Here is a 22,816-nt window from a genome sequence, read left to right as displayed (position 1 = left end):
ACGGGAGGTCGTTCCTGCCTGTGGCCATCGAACATGCAGCTCCTCCCGTGGAGGGTCAGACACCCTGAGCCAATAGACTGGTCCTGGACTTATTTTCCATCTGGCATAGTTTGCATTTTGTTGTTTGATTGTTGGGGGGTTTTGTATTGCTATATTTATGCTCTATTCTTGGTTGGTGCGGCTGTAACGAAACCAAATTTCCCTCGGGATTAATAAAGTATATCTATCTATCTATCTATCTATTCTGGAAATTCTCTATGGCATGCCATCCGAAACTCTGACAAACTTCAACAGATGCACAGTGGAGAGTATCCTAACTGGTTGTGTCATGGTCTGGTATGGAAATACCAATGCCTGGGATCAGAGAAGCCTGTAGGAACTGGTAGATACAGCCCAGTCCATCACAGGCAAAGTCTTCCCCACCAATGAGCACATTTATAAGGATCTCTGCCAAAAGAAAGCGTCATCCATTATCAAGGACCCCACCCACCCAGGCCATACTCTCTTCTTACTACTACCATTAGTTATTACCTTCAACCATTAGGCTCCTGAACCAGTGTGGATAACTTTACTCACCTCAACTCCAAACTGATTCCACAACTGACAAGACTCTACAACTCATGTTCTTAGTATTATTTATTTATTTTATATTTGCACAATCTGTCTTCTTTTACATATTGGTTGTTCATCAGTCTTGTTTATGTATGGTTTTTCACAAGTTTATTACATTTCTTTATTTTCATGTGAATGCCTGCAAGAAAATGAATCTCCAGGTAGTATATGGTGACATATAATGATGTTGGCGTCCGTTCGTGCCAAAGGACAATGGAAACAAGTCTGGGCGGAAGGTATGGAGATCTTGGGATGTTCAGTCATCCAGATCGCCCTCTCAGCCTCACGGGTGTAGTCCAAAGGAAAGCAAAGCAATATGTTTGGCATCAGCTTGGATGCAAGAGCTGCCAGGAGGATGTTCAGTGCCATCCAGCCGCCTTAGGGGCTCTACTCCAGATTTTCTGTCTGAGATTACTCCCATAGCCTTCGTCTCCCCTGAGGCTGCCCACAAGGCAGTGGGGCAATTTACCCATAGCTGGGGATCTGGTTCACAAGCACCACGACATGTCCACGTGCCAGTGGGCCTGCGTGATACGTGTGCAGGGGCCAGACCTCCTTCCCATCCTCTGTAGTTCAACCTGAGTTTGAAGGGTGTTCAGTTTCTGTGTGTCACCAGAGAGGAGGCACTACATGAGGCTTGCTGTTGGAGAGGTATGTACTGGCCGGGAGAGACTTATGCATTCAGCTCTCCCATTCATAAGACTGCTAGCCAGTGTGGTGGAAGCTGAAAGGGAGAGGGACAAGCACTACCCTCTACACTACCACACTAGACGCGTCACAACAACAATTTGACATACGGTGACATACATGCGCTATGATAATAAATTTACTTTCTTTGACTTGGGGTGTATGGGGTTTCAGGGAGGGGTAGCACCTCTGGTGGGGTAACATGTCGTGTCCTTTTCAGGGCAGTTTGTCTACCTTTGGTCCCCACCTGGCACTCAGCTCTCACCTGTGGCTCCCCGTAGCTGTTTGCATGCGACAGCGACCACACCCCAGGCAATGGCTTCGACAAGCCGGCTAAACCAGGTGAGGGTAGCCGACGGGTCTCAGACCCTCGGTGAGATAGGGAGTTGCCTATCCCAGCACGTGAAGACAGACTCCGGCGGATTGAGCGGACGAGATCAATGGAAGGTCCAACGGTCAAGAAGGCGGTCTCCGCAAGCGTCGTGGAACGTGTAGAGCAGGACTAGACACAGAAGATGTCCTGGTCATCCACTGCGCCTTGTCCCATCTCCAGCCATCTCAACTCTTATCTTGCCACTGGATCCGGATGGGAATTGGGAAGAGAGAGTGAGGCTGACGCTGCGCAACTCTCCCTCACTTAAATCCAAATCAAGCGGTTAGTCTCGACACCATCAAGCCAGCTGGTGGCGCAGTGACATCAGCACCGGACTCCGGAGCGAAGGTTCCCGAGTTCAAATCCAGTCGGGCCACTCCCGGGCACACTTTCCATCCGTGCCGGGTTGAGTGTCGAGCTAGCAACTCGACCTCGTAAAAACATACTAATGGTGTTGAGGTCTTCATCGTTGACGATGGACGAACCTTACTTTCTTTGACTTTGAACCATGAATTAATACTAAATGAAATGGTCCTTCCTGAACTTTTTGTTTGCCATGGATCAGACTACGTCTTCGGACCTACGGATTCTAGCACTCGAGTGTACCCAAGGGGTGCAAATACCCTGGCAATGTACACATCTTTGGGATGTGAATGGACATTGGAGCACCCAGGAGAAACAATGTGACAACTGTTCAAAATGCAATTCTTTTACTGGGCAATTGAATGCCATAAATGGGAACATGACAAACTCTGGAGGGTGATCCACATCTTCTCCTTGAATTCTTTTACCTATTTTCCATTTCTTGAGTTCAAGGAGAATAGGGTTCAGGGAAAGTGGATGATATGAAGGCAGCATCTACAGAAAGGAATCAAGAATCAATGTTTCAAGCCGAGACAATTCACCGGGACTGGAAAGGAAGGGGGAAGAAGCCAGGATAAGAAGTTGGGGGGTGGAAGGGAAGGAGTACAGTCTAGGAGATGATAGGCGAAGTCAGGTAGGTGTGGGAGGAGGGATGAAGTGAGAAACTGGGAGGTAAGAGGTGAAAAAGGCAAAGGGCTGAAGAAGAAGAAATCTGATAGGAGAGAAGAATTGACGATGGGAGAAAAGGGAAGGAGAAGGGGCACTAGAGTGGGTTGATAGGTAGGTGAAGAGAAGGGAGGAGGTGGGAGGGGGTGAGAATGGGGAATAGAAAAAGAGCGAAAGGGGAACGGGAGAATGCAGCCATGATTAGGGATGTTGAAGCAGGCTTAAGTGCCTGTATAGCTCAAACCTGCATCTATTCCATATCTTGAAATACAACATGTTTTATCCTTTCATAGAATGTAGGTATTAACAGCAGCCTTCATTGCTCATAAACTCTGCCATGGATGGTCCCAAGCCCGGCTATGGAAGGAAGAGAGTCGGGCAATTGAATAGCAACCAACCCCATCCCATAAAGACCCAGTGCTACAAAAATGCCAACTGAAGTTCTCAAGACCTCATCCCTAGGAGAGGAAGATCTGTTTCTGTGTGGGGCAGGTGACAGAAGTGCCTGCGGGCAGGGGATGGCACAGGTGCAGACACACCCAGCCCTGAGACACCAGGAAAGTTTATTTGATTCCAAACAATTGGTTTATTGATAAGTGCAGAATGTCTCTCTGGTGCTTTCTACTCCCTCCCCACTTCCTTCCCTTTTTCCCAACCATGACTCCCGTCTCCCTGCCCCCTTCCCACTCTCAGTCCACAATAGAGACCCCTATCAGGATCAGATTTATCATTGCTCACAGACATCATGATTTTTTTTTGCGGCAGCAGTACAGTGCAATACATTAAAATTACTACCAAGTAAACTTCCTTTCTGGAATAACATTAGCAAATCAGCTGGGGTTACACAGCACAGTCACCAGTACTGGAATTAGCTTTTTATTTATTCCAGATTTACTTAATTAACTGAATTAAAGTCTCCTATATTTGGTTTCTAATCTTTAGAGTATCCTTACAGGTCAGCTGACAGACTTCTGAGATGACATACTGTGGAAGTTGACTCCTTCTATCTGACATGTTTCCATGCTGCCCATGTCAGTTGAGCTAATTAATAAGGAGCATTGGGAATACCTTCTATGGGTCCAGATAAATAGAGTGAAGTCAGTGAAACTGAAAATTAAGGAGCTCTGGAGGGATGAAACCAAAAGAATCATCTTGAATAAATTAATCTTATCTGTCTCCAATTTTCATATTACGCTTCAGCGGATGCCAAAACATTGATTTTTTTAAGGTAGCTTCTTACATTCACTCAGTGGCCATTTTATTAGGTACACCAGTACACCTGCTCCTTAATGTAAATATCTAACCAGCCAATCATGCAGCAGCAACTCAATGCATAAACAATGCAGACATGGTCAGGAAGTTCAGTTGTTGCTCAGACCAAACATCAGAATGGGGAAGAAATGTGATCTATGGACCGTGGAATGAGTGTTGGTGTCAGATAGGGTGGGTTGAGTATCTCCAAAACTACTGATCTCCTGGAATTTTCATGTATAACAGTCTCTAGTGCAAAAAAAACATCAAAACATCCAATGAGTGGTAGTTCTATGGGCAAAAAGCCCTTGTTAATGAGAAAGGTCAATGGAGATTGGCCAGACTAGTTCAAGCTGACAGGAAAGCCACAGTGACGAGCAGAAGAGCATCTCTGAATGCACAACACGTTGAATCTTGAAATGGATGGGTTACAGCAGCTGAAGAGCACGAACATACATTCAGTAGCCACTTTCCAATTTATTTAATAAATAAAGGCATCCGTTAGTCTTGCAAGACCATGGATTTGCACCTGGAAAGTCTTCACTCTCCAGGGCGCGGGCCTGGGCAAGGTTGTATGGAAGACCAGCAGTTGCCCATACTGCAAGTCTCCCCTCTCCACGACACCAATGTTGTCCAAGGGAAGGGCATTAGGACCCATATAGCTTGGCACCAGTGTCGTCGCAGAGCAATGTGTGATTAAGTGCCTTGCTCAAGGACACAACACAGTCCCTCAGCTGGGGCTCGAACTCACGACCTTCAGGTAGCTAGTCCAATGCCTTAATCACTTGGCCACGTGCCCACACACGTGGAGATACCTAATGATGTGGCAACTGAGTGTAGATTATATGTAGATAGTGCAAATGGGTGGTTCAAACTCTGAAAACAGTTTTGGTACCATTCAGTGCCCCTCACCAATATTCTGTCTCTCAAAACTATTGAAAGACTTTGAATTTCTTATGTTCATAAACATTGAAAAATTTTCAAAAATGATTAAGGACTAGTTCAGTTACAAGTGCTTCTGCAACTGGATCTTTGCCTTCCTCACTGGGGGATCACAGTCAGTGTACATCAATAATAATATCATAAACACAACAGATTCTGCAGATGCCAGAAATCCTGAGCAACATACACATAATACTGGAGGAACTCAGCAAGCCAGGCAGCAGGTATAGTATGGAACAAACAGTCATAATTTAAGCTTTCTGCACAAAACTTCAACTGTTTATTCCTCTCCATTGATGCTGTCTGACCTGCTGAGTTCCTCCAGCATTTTGTGTGTGTTGCTCAGTTATAATATCTTCTCCTTGCTGACAATCAACATGGGCAGACCTCAAGGTTGCACGCTTAGCCCACTGCTCTACTCTCTCTATAGTTGTGACTGCATAGCTAAGCACAGCTCAAATAGCATTTATAAGTACATAGATAACACCACTGTTGGTGGTAAAATCTCAGATGGCAACAAGGAGGCATACAGGAGATAAATCGGCTGTCTGGGTGGTGTTGTAGCAACAACCTCACAGACAACATCAGAGAGACAAAGTAACTGATTGTGGATTTCAGGACGGAAGTTGTGAGAACATCCACCAGTCATCACTGAGGAGTCATTGGTAAAAAAGGGTGAGCAGCTTTAAGTTCCCTGGGATTTTCAGGGAAAATAGTCGCTAGAGTTTACAGACAATGGTGCAAAGAACAAAAAAATCATCCAGGGACCTGCAGTTCTGCGTGTGAAGATACCTTGTTAGTGAAAGAGGTCACAGGAGAACATCCAGACTGGTTCAAGCTGATGGAAAGGTGGCATGTTAAAACATGTCAAATCTTGAAGTGGATGGGCTACAGAAGACCACAAGCATACATTCAGTGACGAATTTATTAGATACCTAATAAAGTGAGCACTGAGTGTAAGTATGGTTCAGAATAACAATTACATCTTCCTTTGCTGAAAGTTTAGCAGCAACTATAGGGTGGACAAACTGGTATTGTGCTTCTCTGGAGCATCAGATGCTGAAAGGAGACATCAGAGCACTTTATCAAATTCTGAAAGGTGCAGACAGGGTAAACAGTCAGAATATTTCAACTTCTGCCCCACCCATCCCAAGTAGAAATATGAAATAACAGGGGACTTCCATTTAAGCTGAGAAGGGGAATGCATGAAGGAAGAATGTGTGGCAAGTTTTCTTTAAATAGAGTGGTAGGTGCCTGGAACAGACTGTTAAGTGTAGTGGTGAAAGCAGAGACTATAATGGTGTTTAAAAGGCTGTTAGACAGGCACATGAATATACAGGGAATGAAGAGATATACATCATGTGCAGGCAGAGGAGATTTAGTTTAAATTAGTCTGTGTTCGGCACATACATCATAGTCTGAATAGGCTGTTGCTAGGCTGTAGTGTAAAACAAATAGAGCCTTTTCCTTTTAAAGACTGATGTATTGTACTCAGCCATGCCTTGTGTCCCAGTTTTACACAGTCACATCAAATTCTAAACTTCTTCACAAAAGAAAACACCTTCTCCATATTCAATCTGTCAAGATGCCTGTCAATCAATTCCTGTTTCCATTTATACATTAAGTATCTGGGTTAAAAACTGAGTAATTTATACTGATCTCTGTTCGGTCATAGTTTCTCTTCTTGAGCTGGCAAAACCATCACACAATTTTGTTTGGGGCATCATAAAAAGGATTTTCCTCTTAGCAACAAAGAGGGAAAATAAATTCCATTTACACTAACAGCAACGGCACAGAAAGAGGCCTCAGTGGTGGTGAATATGCTCTACAGGAAACATACAGCTCCTTTTACAAAGAAAGATCCCATAAATCCTTGCAGCTATTCGAATATTCAGCCATGCCAGATTTCCATGCTGGCTTCTGATTGCCTCCATATCTCCTCTTGCAATTTTTTAAATTTTTGCTTGTAGGCTATTTTTGGGCACCCATTCTCAATGCAACCATTCCTTAAATAAGAGTAGCAGGAAACTTCCTTTTGGTCAGCACTAAGGCCAAATAATTGACTGTGAACTTCAGAAAGGATAAGGCAAGGGACCAGTCCTCATCAAGGGATCAGAAATGGAAAGGGTGAGCAATTTCAAGTTCCTAGGTGTCAACATCTCTGAGGATCTCTCCAAGCCCAACAGATCAATGCAGTTACAAAGAAGGTATGAGAGCAGCTATATGTCATTAAGAGTTTGTGAAGATTTGGTAAGCCATCAAAGACACTCACAAATTTCTACAGATGTACTGTGGAGAGCATTCTAACTGGCTGCATCACTGTCTGGTATGGGTGGGGGCACTGCACAGGATCAAAATAAGCTGCATAATGTTATAAACTCAGTCAGCTCCATCATGGGCGCCAGCCTCCCCAGCACCCGGGACATCTTCAAGGAGCGATGCCTCAAAAAGGTGGCATCCATCATTGTTGGCCCCCATCAACCAGGACATACCCTCTTCTCGTTGCTACCATCAGGGAGGAGGTACAGGAGCCAGAAGGCATACACTCAATGGTTCAGGAACAGCTACTTCCTCTCTGCCATTAGATTTCTGAATGCACATTGAACCCATGAACAGTACCTCACTAACTGCACTACTTCATTTTTGCACTACTAATTTAATTTAACTTTTTTAGTGTATATATATATATATATATATATATATATATATATATATACAGTTTTTATTATTATGTATTTCAATGTACTGCTACTGCAAAACAATAAATTTCACACCATATGCCAGTGATATTAAACCTGATTCTGACTCTGATTAAAGTGATTCGGTGAGTTAATAAAGGAGAAATTCTCTAGAGGTGAAGTTGAAGCAAGGGACACACTGCTAACACGGAGTCATGGGAGATGTTGGGAAACACACTGTTACATGCTGAAATAAGCAGCTAATAAATGTTTATTTCCATTGACACTAATCACATTCATGTTTTTTTTCACAGCAGTAGGTTGGTGATCAAAAAACAAACTGCTGGAGGAACTCAGTATATCAAGCAGCATCTATGGAGGGATGTGGAGAGTTGATTTTTTGGATAGACACCCTTCTGCAGTATGGATGAATTGACCTAAAACATTGACTATCCATTTCCCTCCATAGATGGTACCTGACCTTCTGAGTTTCTCCAGCAATGTGTCATTTTGTTCCAGATTCCTGCATCAGCAGTGGTTTGAGTCTCTAATAGATTGGTGAAACCTAAAAGTAAAGTTCAAAGTTGAAAGTAAATTGATTATAAGACCATATGACCATAAATATAGGAGCAGAATTAGGCCATTTGGCCGTTGAGTGCGCTCCGCCATTTCAACATGGCTGATCCAATTTTCCTCTCAGCCCCAATCTCCTGATTTCTCCCTGTATCCCTTCATGCCCTGATCAATCAAGAATCTATTGACCTCTGCCTTAAATATACATAAAAACCTGGCCTTCGCAGCTTTCTGTGGCAAAGAATTCCACAGATTCACCACTCTTTGGCTAAAGAAATTCTTCCTCATCTCCATTATAAAAGGATGCACCTCTATTCTGAGGCTGTGACTCTCCCACCACAGGAAACATCCTCTCCATATCCATTCTATCAAGGCCTTTCACCATTCAATAGGTTTCAATTAGGTCATCCCCCATTTTTCTGAATTCTAGTGAATTCGGGCCCAGAGCCATCAAACACTCTTCATATACAAGCCTTTCAATCCAGAGATCATTTTCATGAACCTCCTTTGAACCTTCTACAATTTCAGCACATCCTTTCTAAGATAAGGGGTCCAAACTGCTCACAATACTCCAAGTGAGGCCTCACCTGTGCCTTATAAAGTCTAAACATTACATCCTTGCTTTTATATTCTTGTCCTCTTGAAATGAATGCAAACATTGCATTTGTCTTCCTCACCACCAACTTGAGCTACAAATTAAATTCTGGTGAATCCTGCACAAGGAATCCCAAATCCCTTTGTGCCTCAGATTTTTGTATTTTCTCTCTATTTAGAAAATAGTCAAGACTTCCATTTTTTTCTACAAAAGTGCATGACCATACACTTCCTGACACTGTATTCCATCTATCATTTCTTTGTCCATTCTCTTTATCTCTCTGTCCTTCTACAGCCTCTCTACTTCCTCAAAACTACCTGCCCCTCCACCTATCTTCAAATTGTCTGCAAACTTTTCAACAAATCCATCAATTCTATCATCCAAATCATTGACATATAACGTAAAAAGAATCAGTCCCAACACAGACAACTGTGGAATACCACTAGTCACCAGTAGCCAACCAGAAAAGGCTCCCTTTATTCCCACTGTTTGCCTCTTCCCAATCAGCCACTGCTTTATCCATGGTAGAATCTTTCCTGTAATACTACGGGCTTGTAGCTTGTTAAGCAGCCTCACATGTGGTACCTCATCAAATGCCTTCTGAAAATCCAAGTACATAACATCAACTGATTCTCCTTTGTCTATCCTGCTTGTTATTTCTTCAAAGAATTCCAACAGATTTATCAGGCAAGATTTTCCCTTGAGGAAACCATGCCGACTATGGCCTATTTTTATCATATTCCTCCAAGTACCGTAAGACTCAATCATCGACTCCAAAATCTTCCCAACAACTGAGGTCAGATTAACTGCCCTATAGTTTCCTTTCTTCTGCCTCTTTCCCTTCTTGAGGAGTGCAGTGTCAGTTACAATTTTCTAGTCTTCCAGAACCATTCCAGAATCTAGTGCTTCTTGAAAGATCTTTACTAATCCCTACACAATCTCTTCAGCTACCTCTTTCAGAAACCTGGGGTGTACACCATCTGGTCCAGGTGACTTATCTACCTTCAGACCTTTTAGTTTCCGAAGAACCTTCGATCTATTAATGGTAACACACTTCATGGCCTCAAACACCTGAAACTTCTACCATTCTGCTAGTCTCTTCCACAATGAAGTCTGATGCAAAATACTTATTCAGTTTGTCTGCCATTTCATTGTCCCCCATTACTACCTCTCCAGCATCATTTTCCAGCAGTCTGATATCCATTCTTGCCTCTCTTTTACACTGCATGTACCTGAAGAAACATTTGGTATTCTCTTTAATATTACAGGCTAGCTTACTTTCGTATTCTATCTTTACTTTCTTAATAACTTTCTTTACTTTCCTTCTGTTGGTTTTTAAAATCTTCCCAATCCTCTAACTTTCCACTGATGGTTGCTCTATTATATGCCCTCTCTTTGACCTATATCTTTGCTTTGATTCTCTTGTTAGCCACAGTTGTGTTATCTTGCCTTTAGAATACTTTTTCCTCTTTGGGATGTATATATCCTGTGCCTTCCGAATTGCTTCCAGACATTCCAGCCATTGCTGTTCTGCTGTCATCTCTGCCAGTGTTCTTTTCCAATTAATTCTGGCCAACTCCCCTCTCGCACCTCTGTAATTCCCTTTACTCCACTGTAATACAGATACATTTGACTTTAGCATCTCCTTCTCAAATTTCAGGGTGAATTCAATCATATCATGATCACTTTCCCCTAAGGGTTCTTTTACCTTAAGCTCTCTAATTATTTCCAGTTCATTGCACCAGAATTGTCAAAGTACATATAATCATAAAGTGCATAAACAAAGTACATAAAGTACATCATTATCGAAGTACACATACAGACTGTGCAAAAGTATTTAGGCACATATATATAACCAGGGTGCCTAAGAATTTTGCATAGTACTGTAAGAATTTTATGTATTGCATTGAGCTGCTCCCTCAAAAAAGACCAACATGTTTCATGACAAATGTGAGTGATGGTAAACCTGATTCTGATATGAGTTTCTGTCGTGGACTGAGATTCGGAAAGGGACACAGAATCATGGTTGGGAAAAGGGGAAGGGAGAAGAGAGGGAGCAGGAAGCACTAATTGTTCAGAATCAAATGACCTTGCCTGGTGTCACAGGGCAGGGTGTGTCTGCACCAGTGCCATGCAACCCCCACAGCTGTCACTCCCTCTGTGCCACCTCTCCTACATCCCCCCAGTGGCACTCCAAGTTCACTATTCCCAACATCCGATCCGCCCACCAGATATATAAGCTCGTTCTTCCACTCCATGTTGACAAATACAGTTCTGTAAAAGTCTTAGGCACCCTAGCTATCTATCTATATATACACTGAAGACTTTAGCACTGTAGTGTATGTCAGCATACACTATGCTGAGATTCACTTTCTTATAGGCATTCACAGTAGAACAAAGAAATACAACAGAATCAATGAAAAGCCACAAAGCTTGACAAATAATCAACGTGCAAAAGTAGACAAGCTGTAAATATTAAAAAACACAAATCATAATAATTCAATAGAAAGACAGATAAATAAAGGGATAATAGATAAATAACTAAATAAGGAACTCTTTATATTGTTAATGAGTTCCTTCTCCAATCTGTGCTGAACTAAGGGCCTGCGGGTGAATGCTTTTTTGTGGACTTCAGTTCAGAACACTATTTACTTGTGTTTATTGTTTGCATGATTTGTTTTTTTTCTCAGTAAATTGGGTGTTTGATGGTTTTCTTTTATTGATGAGTTCTTTGGGGTTTCTTTGTTTCGTGGCTGCCTGTGGGGAGTTAAATCTCAAGCTTGTATAACGTATACATATTTGATAATAAATGTACAGTACTTTGAACTTTTGAACATCCCTCAGACATGAGAAAAAAAACTTGGAACAATTTAGTTCACAAAAACATTGCCTTTTTGTTTCTAGCAATAATAAAAGAGTACATCACAAATCAATGCTCTTAATTTTTGTCATATTGATTTCTCTATATTGACCACATATACCATCTGATAGAAATATATTTTCACAAAGGCATACTCTTACACAAGCAATAAACAGAACCGTGTCAGCTTTTAATTTTAGATGCCGAGATGGACAGACTTTGGGTCTCAAATGTATTAAGAGTCATGGGGAAGTGATGCATGTATGTAGTTAGGTCAAAGATTAGACGTAATCTCCCTGATCAGCTCTGAGGAGCTAAGTAACTTATATTCGATGTTCAGTTTCACAACCAGCTCTGCAAGAATCAACCCTGCACAAAAAAAAGATTATAGAACAATGGTGATTGTTCGTCGTGTAAGCTATTATTGAATAAATAATTCCATGGGATAGACACACTTTTGTAAAATGAATGGAACGCTGAGCTGAACTGAACTAAAATCTGCCTTTAGATTTTGTGTTTTATATTCTGTATTTTTGCTCATTTTTTGTTGCTATTTGCACAATTTTCTTTTGCACATGGAGAGGATGAGGGAAGTTTAATGTTGGATATTTTTCTTTGACTGGGTTGGTTCCATAGTTCTTCGTTTCGTGACTGTCTGAGGTAAAGATGAATTTCATGGTTGTATACTCCATACATATTTTGATTATAAATGTACTTTGAATCTTTGAGTCTTGAATTATTTCCTTTAGGAGAATGATCCACTGGAAGAAAGGCTTACAGTGACTCAGTGGGTGATGAATATGCAGAGACTGGAGGGATATAAACTACGTACAAGCAAAAGGAATTCTGCGCCATTAGTTTAATTAGTTTGGCACAACATCATGGGCTGAATGGCCTCTTCCTGTGCTGTACTGTTCTATGTTCTATGTTGCTCTGGTTGAAGGAGGAAGATTGGCTGAAGTCACGGCATTTTTATAAAATTCTTCAATGGAATTCTTAGGATCCATGAGAACAGCCAGACGAGACTTGGGCTTATTTTCTCTTCTGAAGAATACCTCTGACAGACCAATACATTTGGTATCAGTGTGCATTTGACTGTATCTGATTTCATTCTCCCTTCATTATCCATTAATTTAAAACCTTAAGATGGAACCAGAAATAAGCAAAGTGGGTACAGTAGCATAGTGATTATTTTGTTCTCATGTAGAAGGTTCAATGATCATAGATTAATTTGAATAACATCATGACAGTTGAGGAATTTAAATGTGCATCATTAAAATAATCTGAATTTTTTTAAAAAATCAGTTGTCATGATCAACTACTAGATTTCTGTAAAAACATTTAATTCATGTCATTAGAACATAGAACACAGAATATGGAAGTTTCCAGCACAATACAAGCCCTTCAGCCCATAATGTTGTGTCAACCATTTAACCTACTTTCAGATCAATCTAACCCTTCCCTCCTACATAGAATTTCATTATTCTATCATCCATGTTCCGATCTATAAGTTTTTTTAAAACTCCCAAATGTATCTGTCTCACTCACCACTCTGTAAAAAACTTATCTCTGACAGCCCCCGTACTTTCCTCCAATCATCATAAAGTTATGCCCCCTCAGAGAAGTGAATTAAGGGAAGGAATCTTTTTATCTTTACAAGATCTGGACATTGTGTGAATGCAGACTCACCTATGACTCAAGGTTTTCTAAAATGGGCTAGTGGATAATCAGTCTTGCCAGTGGTGTCCACATCCCATAAGCAAATGAATTAAAATTCAAAGCAGCACATACAAAATGCTAGAGGAGCTCAGCGGGTCAGACAGCATCTATGGAAAAGAATAAACAGTCGATCTTTTGGGCCGAGACCCATCTTCAGGACTGAGAAGGAAGGTGGAAGATGCCTGAAGAAAAAGGTGCGGGAGGGGAAAGAGGCTAGCTGAAGGTGATAGATAGCTGAGACCAGGTGGGTTGGAAAGGTTGGGGGCTGGAGAAGGAAGAAGCTGAGAGGAGAGGAAAGTGGACAATAGGAGAAAGGAAAGGCAGAGGGGACAACGGGAAGTAATAGGCAGGAGAGAAGTGAAAGGTTAGAGTGGGGAACAGGGGAAGGGGAGGGGGTGGAATTTTGTTCACCAGAAGGAGAAATTGATATTCATGCCATCAGGTTGGAGGGTAACCAGACGGAATATAGGGTGTTGCTCCTTCACCCTGAGGGTGGTCTCATCTTGGCACGAAAGGAGGCCATGGGTCAACACATCAGAAATGGAAAGGGAATCATAAGTAAAATATTTGGCCATCAGGGGTCCCGCTTGTGGCAGATGCTGTGGAAAATTCAGTCTATCCTGCCTCTTCCAAAGAGCTCCCTTTTACTCTCACATCCAACTTATGAACATAAGAAAAAGGAGCAAGAGTATCCCTGATCCCATCCCTGCTTATCCATTAGGTCAAAACAGAAGGCAGTCTAGAGGCATTGGTGAGTCTGGGGTCATATATAGTTCAAATCCAGTAAAGATAGAAAAGTTCCTTCCCGATCCCCCTTCCCCCTTTAATGACATGAATTAAAGGTTTTTACAGCAACCGAGTAGTTTTGTGATCGGTATTACTGTCTTTTTTTATTTCAGATTAGGCCATCTGGCAAATCAAGCCTGCTCCATTAATTAAGCTCCACATTAATGCCTTTTTCCCCTTAAACTTGAATTCCCTTACTATGCGAAAATCTACCTATGTCTTAAATATATTTATTGAGGCAGCCTCTCCTGCTTCCCCGGGCAGAGAATTCCACAGATTTATTACATGGAGTCCTTAGATTTACAGAGTCACTCGGCACAGAAACAGGCCCTTCAGCCCAAAAGGTCCATGCTGACCATGATTCCCATCTAAGTTAGTCTCATCTGCCCACATTTGTTCCTTATCCCTCTAAGCCAGGGGTTCCCAACCTGGGGTCCATGGACCCCCTCACTTAATGGTATTGGTCCATGGCATAGAAAAGATTAGGAACCCCTAGTCTAAACCATTCCTATCTATGAACCTATTAAATGTTATTAATATACCTGCCTCAGCCACTTCCTCTGCAATGTTAGCTCTAATTATATTTTTACAGCTGCACAGTCCAACCACTGCCCTGAGCAGAAAATTGTGCGGCACTTTAATAAAATGTTATATAAAAGAAAATCCCATCTACTCGGCAACAAAGGCTATGTGCATAGGAGCATTTCAGTTACCGCGCGGCTGTGCACCTGTGCAGTTGAGAGGGAACAGTATTCCCCTAGTAATTCATTCCATATACCGACCACTCTGTGAGTGAAAAATTTGCTCCTCAGGGTTTGGTTACATCTCTCCCCACTCACTTTAAATCTATAGCCTTCAAGTACTTGATTCCTTAACCCTGGGGAAAAGAAGACTGCACATTCACCCTGTCTATGCCATCACAATTTTAAGATAGCTCTATAAGATGACCCAGACACGAGGAAATCTGCAGATGCTGGAAATTCAAGCAACGCACATCAAAGTTGCTGGTGAATGCCGCAGGCCAGGCAGCATCCCTAGGAAGAGGTACAGTCGACGTTTCGGGCCGAGACCCTTCGTCAGGACTAACTGAAAGAAGAGATAGTAAGAGATTTGAAAGTGGGACGGGGAGGGGGAGATCCGAAATGATAAGAGAAGACAGGAGGGGAGGGGTGGATCTAAGAGCTGGGGAAGGGAGCGGATCATGGGATGGGAAGCTTGGAGAGAAAAAGAAGGGGGGAGGGGAGCCCGGAAGGTGGAGAGCAGGCAAGGACTTACAGTGAGAGGGACAGAGGGAGAAAAAAGAGGAGAGGAAAAAAAGAGGGAAAAAATAAAAAAAATATATAAAATAAATAAATAAGGGATGGGGTGTGAAGGGGAGGATGGGCATTAACAGAAGTTAGAGAAGTCAATATTCATGCCATCAGGTTGGAGGCTACCCAGACGGAATATAAGGTGTTGGTCCTCCAACCTGAGTGTGGCTTCATCTTGACAATAGAGGAAGCCGTGGATAGTCATATCAGAATGAGAATGGGACATGGAATTAAAATGTGTGGCCACTGGGAGATCTTGCTTTCTCTGGCTGACAGAGCATAGGTGTTCAGCAAAACGGTCTCCCAGCCTACATCGGGTCTCGCCAATATATAGAAGGCCACACCGGGAGCACCAGATGCAGTATATCACCTCAGCCGACTCACAGGTGAAGTATCGCCTCACCTGGAAGGACTGTCGGGGGCCCTAAATGGTGGTGAGGGAGGAAGTGTAAGGGCATGTGTAGCAGTTGTTCCGCTTACAAGAATAGGTAACCTACCACCCCACCAGCCTCCGGGTCCAACATACAATTCTCCGTAACTTCGGCCACCTCCAACGGGATCCCACCACTAAGCACATCATTCCCTCCCCCTTTCTGCTTTCCGCAGGGATCGCTCCCTACGCGACTCCCTTGTCCATTCGTGCCCCTCATCCCTTCCCACTGATCTCCCTCCCAGCATTTATCCTTGTAAGCGGAACAAGTGCTACACATGCCCTTACACTTCCTCCCTTACCACCATTCAGGGCCCCAAACAGTCCTTCCAGGTGAGGCAACACTTCACCTGTGAGTCGGCTGGGGTGATATACTGCGTCCGGTGCTCCCAATGTGGCCTTCTATATATTGGCGAGACCCGACGCAGACTGGGAGACCGCTTTGCTGAACATCTACGCTCTGTCCGCCAGAGAAAGCAGGATCTCCCAGTGGCCACACATTTTAATTCCACATCCCATTCCCATTCTGACATGTCTATCCACGGCGTCCTCTACTGTCAAAATGAAGCCACACTCAGGTTGGAGGAACAACACCTTATATTCCGTCTGGGTAGCCTCCAACCTGATGGCATGAACATTGACTTCCCTAACTTCCGTTAATGCCCCTCCTCCCCTTCTTACCCCATCCCTTATTTATTTATTTTATAATTTTTTTATTTCCCCCCCCTTTTTTTCTCTCTCTCTCTTTTTTCTCCCTCTGTCCCTCTCACTACAACTCCTTGCCTGTTCTCCACCCTCTGGATTTCCCTCCCCCCTTCTCTTTCTCCCCAGGCTTTCCATCCCATGATCCTTTCCCTTCTCCAGCTCTTGGCTCCATCCCTCCCCCTCCTGTCTTCTCCTATCATTTTGGATCTCCCCCTCCTGTCTTCTCCTATCATTTTGGATCTCCCCCTCCCCCTCCCACTTTCAAATCTCTTACTATCTCTTCTTCCAGTTAATCCTAACGAAGGGTCTCGGCCCGAAACGCCGACTGTACCTCTTCCTGTAGATGCTGCCTGACCTGCTGCGTTCACCAGCTTTTTTTGTGTGTGTTGTCTATAAGATGACCTCTCATTTTCCTAATGCTCTAGTGAAAAGTGTTCCAACCTGCTCGAACTCTCTCCATAACTTAGTCCCTTGAGTCTAGGCACGGTAGTGTCGTGGTTAATACAGCATTTTGCAGTACAAATGACCCGCATTCAATTACTGCTGCTGTCTGTCAGGAGTTTGTATGTTCCTCCCGTAACCTTACGCATTTCCTGCCATGGTCCAACGATGTCGTGGTTGGTAGGTTAATTGATCATTGCATATTGTCCCATGATTAGGCTAGAATTAAATCAGGGGATTGCTGGGTGGTGTAGCTCAAAGGGCTGGAAGGGCCTATTCCGCAGTGTATCTCAATAAATAAATAAATAAACAAACAAACAAACAAACATCTTGGCAAATATCCTCCGTACTCCTTTTTCAGCTTTAATAAACCTTTTCTGTAGCAGGGAAACTAAAACTGAACACAGCATTCCTAAAGCAGCCTCTCCGATTCACACATGCTCTATACAGGGCTTCCCAATCTGGAGCCCACAGACTCCTTGCTTACTGGCATAGGTCCATGGCTTAAGAATGGTTGGGAATGTCTCATGCACTCCTGATATACAGAGCTGTCACCTAAGGAGCTGACTTATTTTTTAAACAGTGTGAATGCCAACACTTGTACTGTAAACCTAAATGATTCTGTGATTAAAGAAAGCAATTTCTTTTTGATTATTATCATTCAATACATTTCAACAACCTTTTCAGGTTATGGATTACAGATCTGAACAATCAAATGCTAATCGGAGTAACACTATTCTCCTCTTCATTTCACAGATTCCAGTTGGTTTCACTTGGCCTCCTTTCTACTTAAGAACTGATTTTCTTTCAAATCCGATTCTCTCCGTGAAGCTTAATTTTTAATTTCGCTTTTTGTCATCCCTGTTATCGTATTAAGCTTCTCTCTCTGAACTTCATCATTGGCACCAGTTTCAAAATAAATCGAGAAATATTAAACCAGGAATAGATACAGATAATCACACCACGGTATCAGAAATGAACCAAAACACAGATAAAGTGCACAGATAAAGTGACAGTTAAGTTACGCTACGATCTCTGAGAAAATTGCACAAATATATCTTAGTTCAAGTTTATTGTCATTCAACAGTATACACGTATACCAGCAAACAAAACAATGCTCCTCCGGACTGAGGTATAAAACACAGTACATATAATTCACACACAACACATAAAGTAAAATTACCACAAATAAATTAACTAATAATATATTCCAGTAGATTGATATTTAGCATAAGATGCATTTATGACACAAGTTTTAAGGTAAACACTACAATGCCACTGGTGTTTCATGCATGATGAAACCTGGGTAGCGGCAGGGAGTTCAGTAGACCAACAACATGGGGAAGAAAACACAAAATAATCTGCAGATACTGGGATCAAAGCAACACTCACAAAGGGTTCCGGCCCGAAATGTCGACTCATCGTTTCCACTGACGCTGCCCGACCTGCTGAGTTCCTCCAGTGTATTGTGCGTGTTAACATGGGGAAGAAACTGTTTCCCATCTTAACAGTCACTGTTCTAATGTTATAGCTCCTCTTGATTAGTAAGGGTGTTAAAGATTAGGGAGAGAAGGAAGGAGAGTGGGGTTGAGAGGGTTAATAAATCAGGCAACGATAGAATGATGGAGCAGAGTCAATGGGGAAATAGCCTAATTCTGCTCCTACACCTTATGGTCTTATTACAGGAAAGAAAGCATGAAGCGAGCAGAGTTATGCTATGCAATTATCTTAGAATAAATGTTGCAGTTTGGATAGTACTGTAATTCACACATTATGCATGATCCAGATAATCTCAAAGATTAGTATGGTGTGGGAGCAAGCAGATTCATCACCAGGACACTCAGAACAACAAGCTACAGACCACCAGCACTTCAATATTGTTTCCTTTCTGACAGGCTGGATTTGCTTCTCTTGGACCTTGAGGTGGGGGGATAGCAGGATAGAGTCAGAGAGTAATGGAGCACTACAGCATAGAAACATGACCTTTGACCCATACTGGACCATCAACTTGCCTAGTTCCATCAACCTTTACCCAGACCACAGCCTTCCATACACCTCCAATCCATGTGGCTATCCAAATTTCTCTTGAATGTTGAAATTGATCCTGCATTCATCACTTCCGCTGGTAGCTTGTTCCACGCTCTCACCAGCCTCTGAGAGAGCGTGGAACAAGCCCCTCATGTTCCTTTTGAACTTTTCACCTTTCACCCTTAACCAATGTCCTCTCAAGCAACCTCAGTGGAAAAACCCTGCTTGCATTTACCCTATCTATACCCCTCATAATTTTGTATGCCCCTATCAAATCTCCCCTCATTCTTCTGAGCTCTAGGGAATAAAGTCAGGTATATGGAGGAATTTAAGGTGGGGGGGAGTTATATGGGAGGCAGGGTTTAAGGGTTGGCACGACATTGTGGGCCGAAGGGCCTGTACTGTGCTGTACTATTCTATGTTCTATGTTCTAAGTCCTAACCTAATCAATCTTTCCCTATAACTCAGGTCTTCAAGTTCCAGCAACATCCTTGTAAATTTTCTCTGCACGCTTTCAAACTTATTGACATCTTTCCTGTAGGCAGGTGACCAGAACTGCACACAATTCTCCAAACTAGTTTTATAAGCATCTTATAAAACTTTTACATATCATCCCAACTCCTGGACTCAGTACTTTGATTTATGAAGGCTAATATGTCAAAAGCTTTCTGCTCGGCTCTATCTACCTGTGAAGCTTGGGATGTGTGGGGTGGGGTTCCTGACTGAGGTATACAAAGTTATCAAGTGCATAGCCATGGTGGGGGGTATGGATAGATTCAATAGTAACAATCAAAAATTAATTGCTTGCAATAGGATGGAATCATTGAAACTTACAATGCTGCCTTTCCTCTTAATGGACATGGCCATAACAAGAGAGCGCTGGTTTGCAAGGGAATAGAATTTTAGAGGGGAATTGAGAAATAAGGTTTCATCCCAAGACATGGGTGAAATTTGGAACAAACTGGGGGAGGAATGGGTATAGGCAGATACTCTCATAATATTTAAGTATTGATAGAAATGTCATTACATAGAAGGCATGGCTCCCTCTTCTTCCCCGATGAGGCCACACTCAGGTTGGAGGAGCAACACCTTACATTCTGTCTGAGTAGCCTCCAACCTGAAAGCATGAACATTGACTTCTCTAACTTTTGTTCATTTCTTCTCCCTCCTTCTTTCTTTTTCCATTCCCCATTTTGGCTCCCCTCTTACCCCTTGTCTTCTCCTCACCTGTCCATCACCTTCCTCTGGTGCCCCTCCTCCTTCCCTTTCTCCCATAGTTCAATCTCCTCTCCTCCTTTTTTGGCTCTTTACCTCTTCCACCTATCACCTCCCAGCTTCTTACTTTACCCCCATCCACCTCCCTCCGCCCTTACCTGGTTTTAACCATCTCCTGCCAGCTTGTACTCCTTCCCCTTTCCGTAATTTATTATCCCAGTCTGCCCCCACTTCCTTTCCAGTGCTGATGAAGGGTCTCAGCCCAAAATGCAACGGCTTATTTCCCTCCAAAGATGCTGCCCAACCTGCCGAGTACCTCGTTGACATAGAAGGCTATGGACAGAGTGCTAGAAAACTGAATTAGAACAGAACTTCTAAGGTCCAAGCTTCTTGTCACATCAAGATGAGTACTTGATGGTCAGCATGGACCCGATGGGTTGCAAGGACTGATTCTGCATTATACACTCTGTAACCCCATAAGGATAAGTTACAACTCACCGTTGTTCACCAAGACGTGAAGTGGAAGGTTCCTTGCTTTGAAATGTTCCACAAATTGTCGTATGGACTGCAATGAAGCCAGCTCTAGGTACATAAACTCCACTGCGAATGAAAAGAGAAAGAAAATATTATTTATAACAACAAGGGTGAGAGGGGAGAGACTTAAAAGGGGGCTGCAGTACAACTTTTTCATGTAGAGGGTGATAAGTATATGGAATGAGCTTCCACAGGAAATGGTTGAGGCAGGTACAAGAGTATCGTTTAAAAAGCACTTGGTTATGTACTTGGTATTGTTCCTTAAGATTGTTCTAGCTGGGGGTGGTAATGGGGATAAGCTCCCACTACCTATTAAATGCTCCCAATGGCATGCATCTCAAATAGCCTCTGACAACCAAGTCCAGCTCCTGGCTTTCACATATGGCTTAGTTACTAAGCCCAGCAGAACCATTTTTGCTGATAGGAGAAGGGGTAAAGGTGGGTTACTGGCACCTTAAGACAAGCCGCTTCAGGTAAAATGGGGCTCCTCAGACATGGTTGGCAGTTCATGTAGAAGAAAAGCTCTGATCTCAGACCTACATTGCCTTGCGGCCTTATCCGCTCATAAGGAAGGTTTCAGGAGTAAACGCTGAGGAAAAGTCCGGAGCTGGAGTCCCTAAGGCTGTCCTACATTGAGCTAAATGCTGACTGGCACCTCCTGGTGCCAAACTGTATCGGTCTCTGCCATTTCTTTGGATTCATCAGCTACATGGAGAGGGGGATTCTGCTATACGGGCAACAGCCTGCTCTCCATATCATGCTGCCTTGGCTTGCCTGCCACATAGGTAGCTGAGGTGCAACTTACATGGTTGACCCCAACCAACCATGCGCCTCATTGGTTAGATACATGGGGGAATACAGCTTGAATGCAGGAAATGGGATGAGCTAAATGGAAAATGTGGTCCGCAATGGACTCATTAGACCAAAGGGCCTGTTATATGCTGTATTACTCTATAACTCTATCATCTTACTGCTAACGAGTCTCAGTAGCAAATATTAAAAATTCATCACTGACAGACAAGAGGTACTGTCATTAAAGTTATAGTTAAGCAGATACCTTTCTGTGTTTGGATAGAGGGGCAAAATTTTGAATTATCTTCCAATATTTGAATAAACCCTTTGATGCAAAGAGATGGTTCAATAGCGAAAGCCAGCAGGAGCTTGGGATGAAAACAACAACTTGCATTTATATTTCCATTTTGGTAATTAGTGTCTTATAGTCATTTAAGACAATGAGACCATAACATATAGAAGCTGAGTTAGGCCATGGAGCCCATCGAGTCTGCTCCAACATTTCATCATGGCTGATTTACTATCTCTCCCACTTTAGGAAACACCCTCTCCACATCCACTCTATTGACACGATCCTTCTGCTCTTGCCATGTCATCAGGATAGCGAACGGTATTGACCTCTGAGCACCTCGGAGCCAAGCTCTAAGACCAACAGCGCAAGTTGCGCAACAAATCTGAGGAGCCCAGGCTTTGTCTTAGTCGCCAATTTTACACCCAGAGTAGAGCTCATGAGCTCATAAGAGAAGATATGCACCGTCTTTGAGATAATAGCATATACTCGCCACAAATATAACAGGGAGTATCGTGGGTGCTGCAACATTGGTGAAGCATTTTACTATCACAAATACTCCTGAAAATACGATTACTTTATTATAATGAGTACACATAATATGTTATGTGCATGTAGAACATGCGTATCAATGTGATCGCAAACCGATATACATGTAAACGCAATGCATAGTATGATGTATGTGTGACGTTTTTATAGCCTTTCTAAAACATGTCCTGTTACGCATTATCCACCCTGCCTAAACATGCACAGGCATGTCTGGACAAGATAGAAAACTTTTCAGCTTTCATTGTAGGCAATATTTTAATTGACTTCAATTATGAATTGAAATAACAAATACAGGCTATTTCAAAAAAATGGTGCGTGATAGGAAAATTTCATGGTGATTTTCATGATTATCAGCCCAAATTCCAAAAGTATTCAGGAAACAAAATCTTGGTTGTCCAGTGTAATTAATCATTATTAC

General features: G+C 42.7%; 1 protein-coding gene across 3 annotated transcripts in view; it reads right to left on the bottom strand.

Moving 5' to 3' along the window:
- The window catches only part of dhrsx (dehydrogenase/reductase (SDR family) X-linked), a 365,248-nt gene that overhangs the window by 120,755 nt on the left and 221,677 nt on the right, over positions 1–22,816 (bottom strand). For all 3 annotated transcript variants that reach the window (XM_072262658.1, XM_072262659.1, XM_072262660.1), the window contains one exon: positions 20,733–20,834. In XM_072262658.1, the coding sequence (XP_072118759.1) occupies positions 20,733–20,834 (102 nt within the window). The remainder of the gene's footprint in view (positions 1–20,732; positions 20,835–22,816) is intronic.

This window comes from Mobula birostris, chromosome 7 (assembly GCF_030028105.1).
Source record: "Mobula birostris isolate sMobBir1 chromosome 7, sMobBir1.hap1, whole genome shotgun sequence".
Taxonomy (NCBI): Eukaryota; Metazoa; Chordata; class Chondrichthyes; order Myliobatiformes; family Myliobatidae; genus Mobula; species Mobula birostris.
Note: the sequence above shows the minus strand (reverse complement) of the source record. Positions and strands in the feature narration are given on the sequence as shown.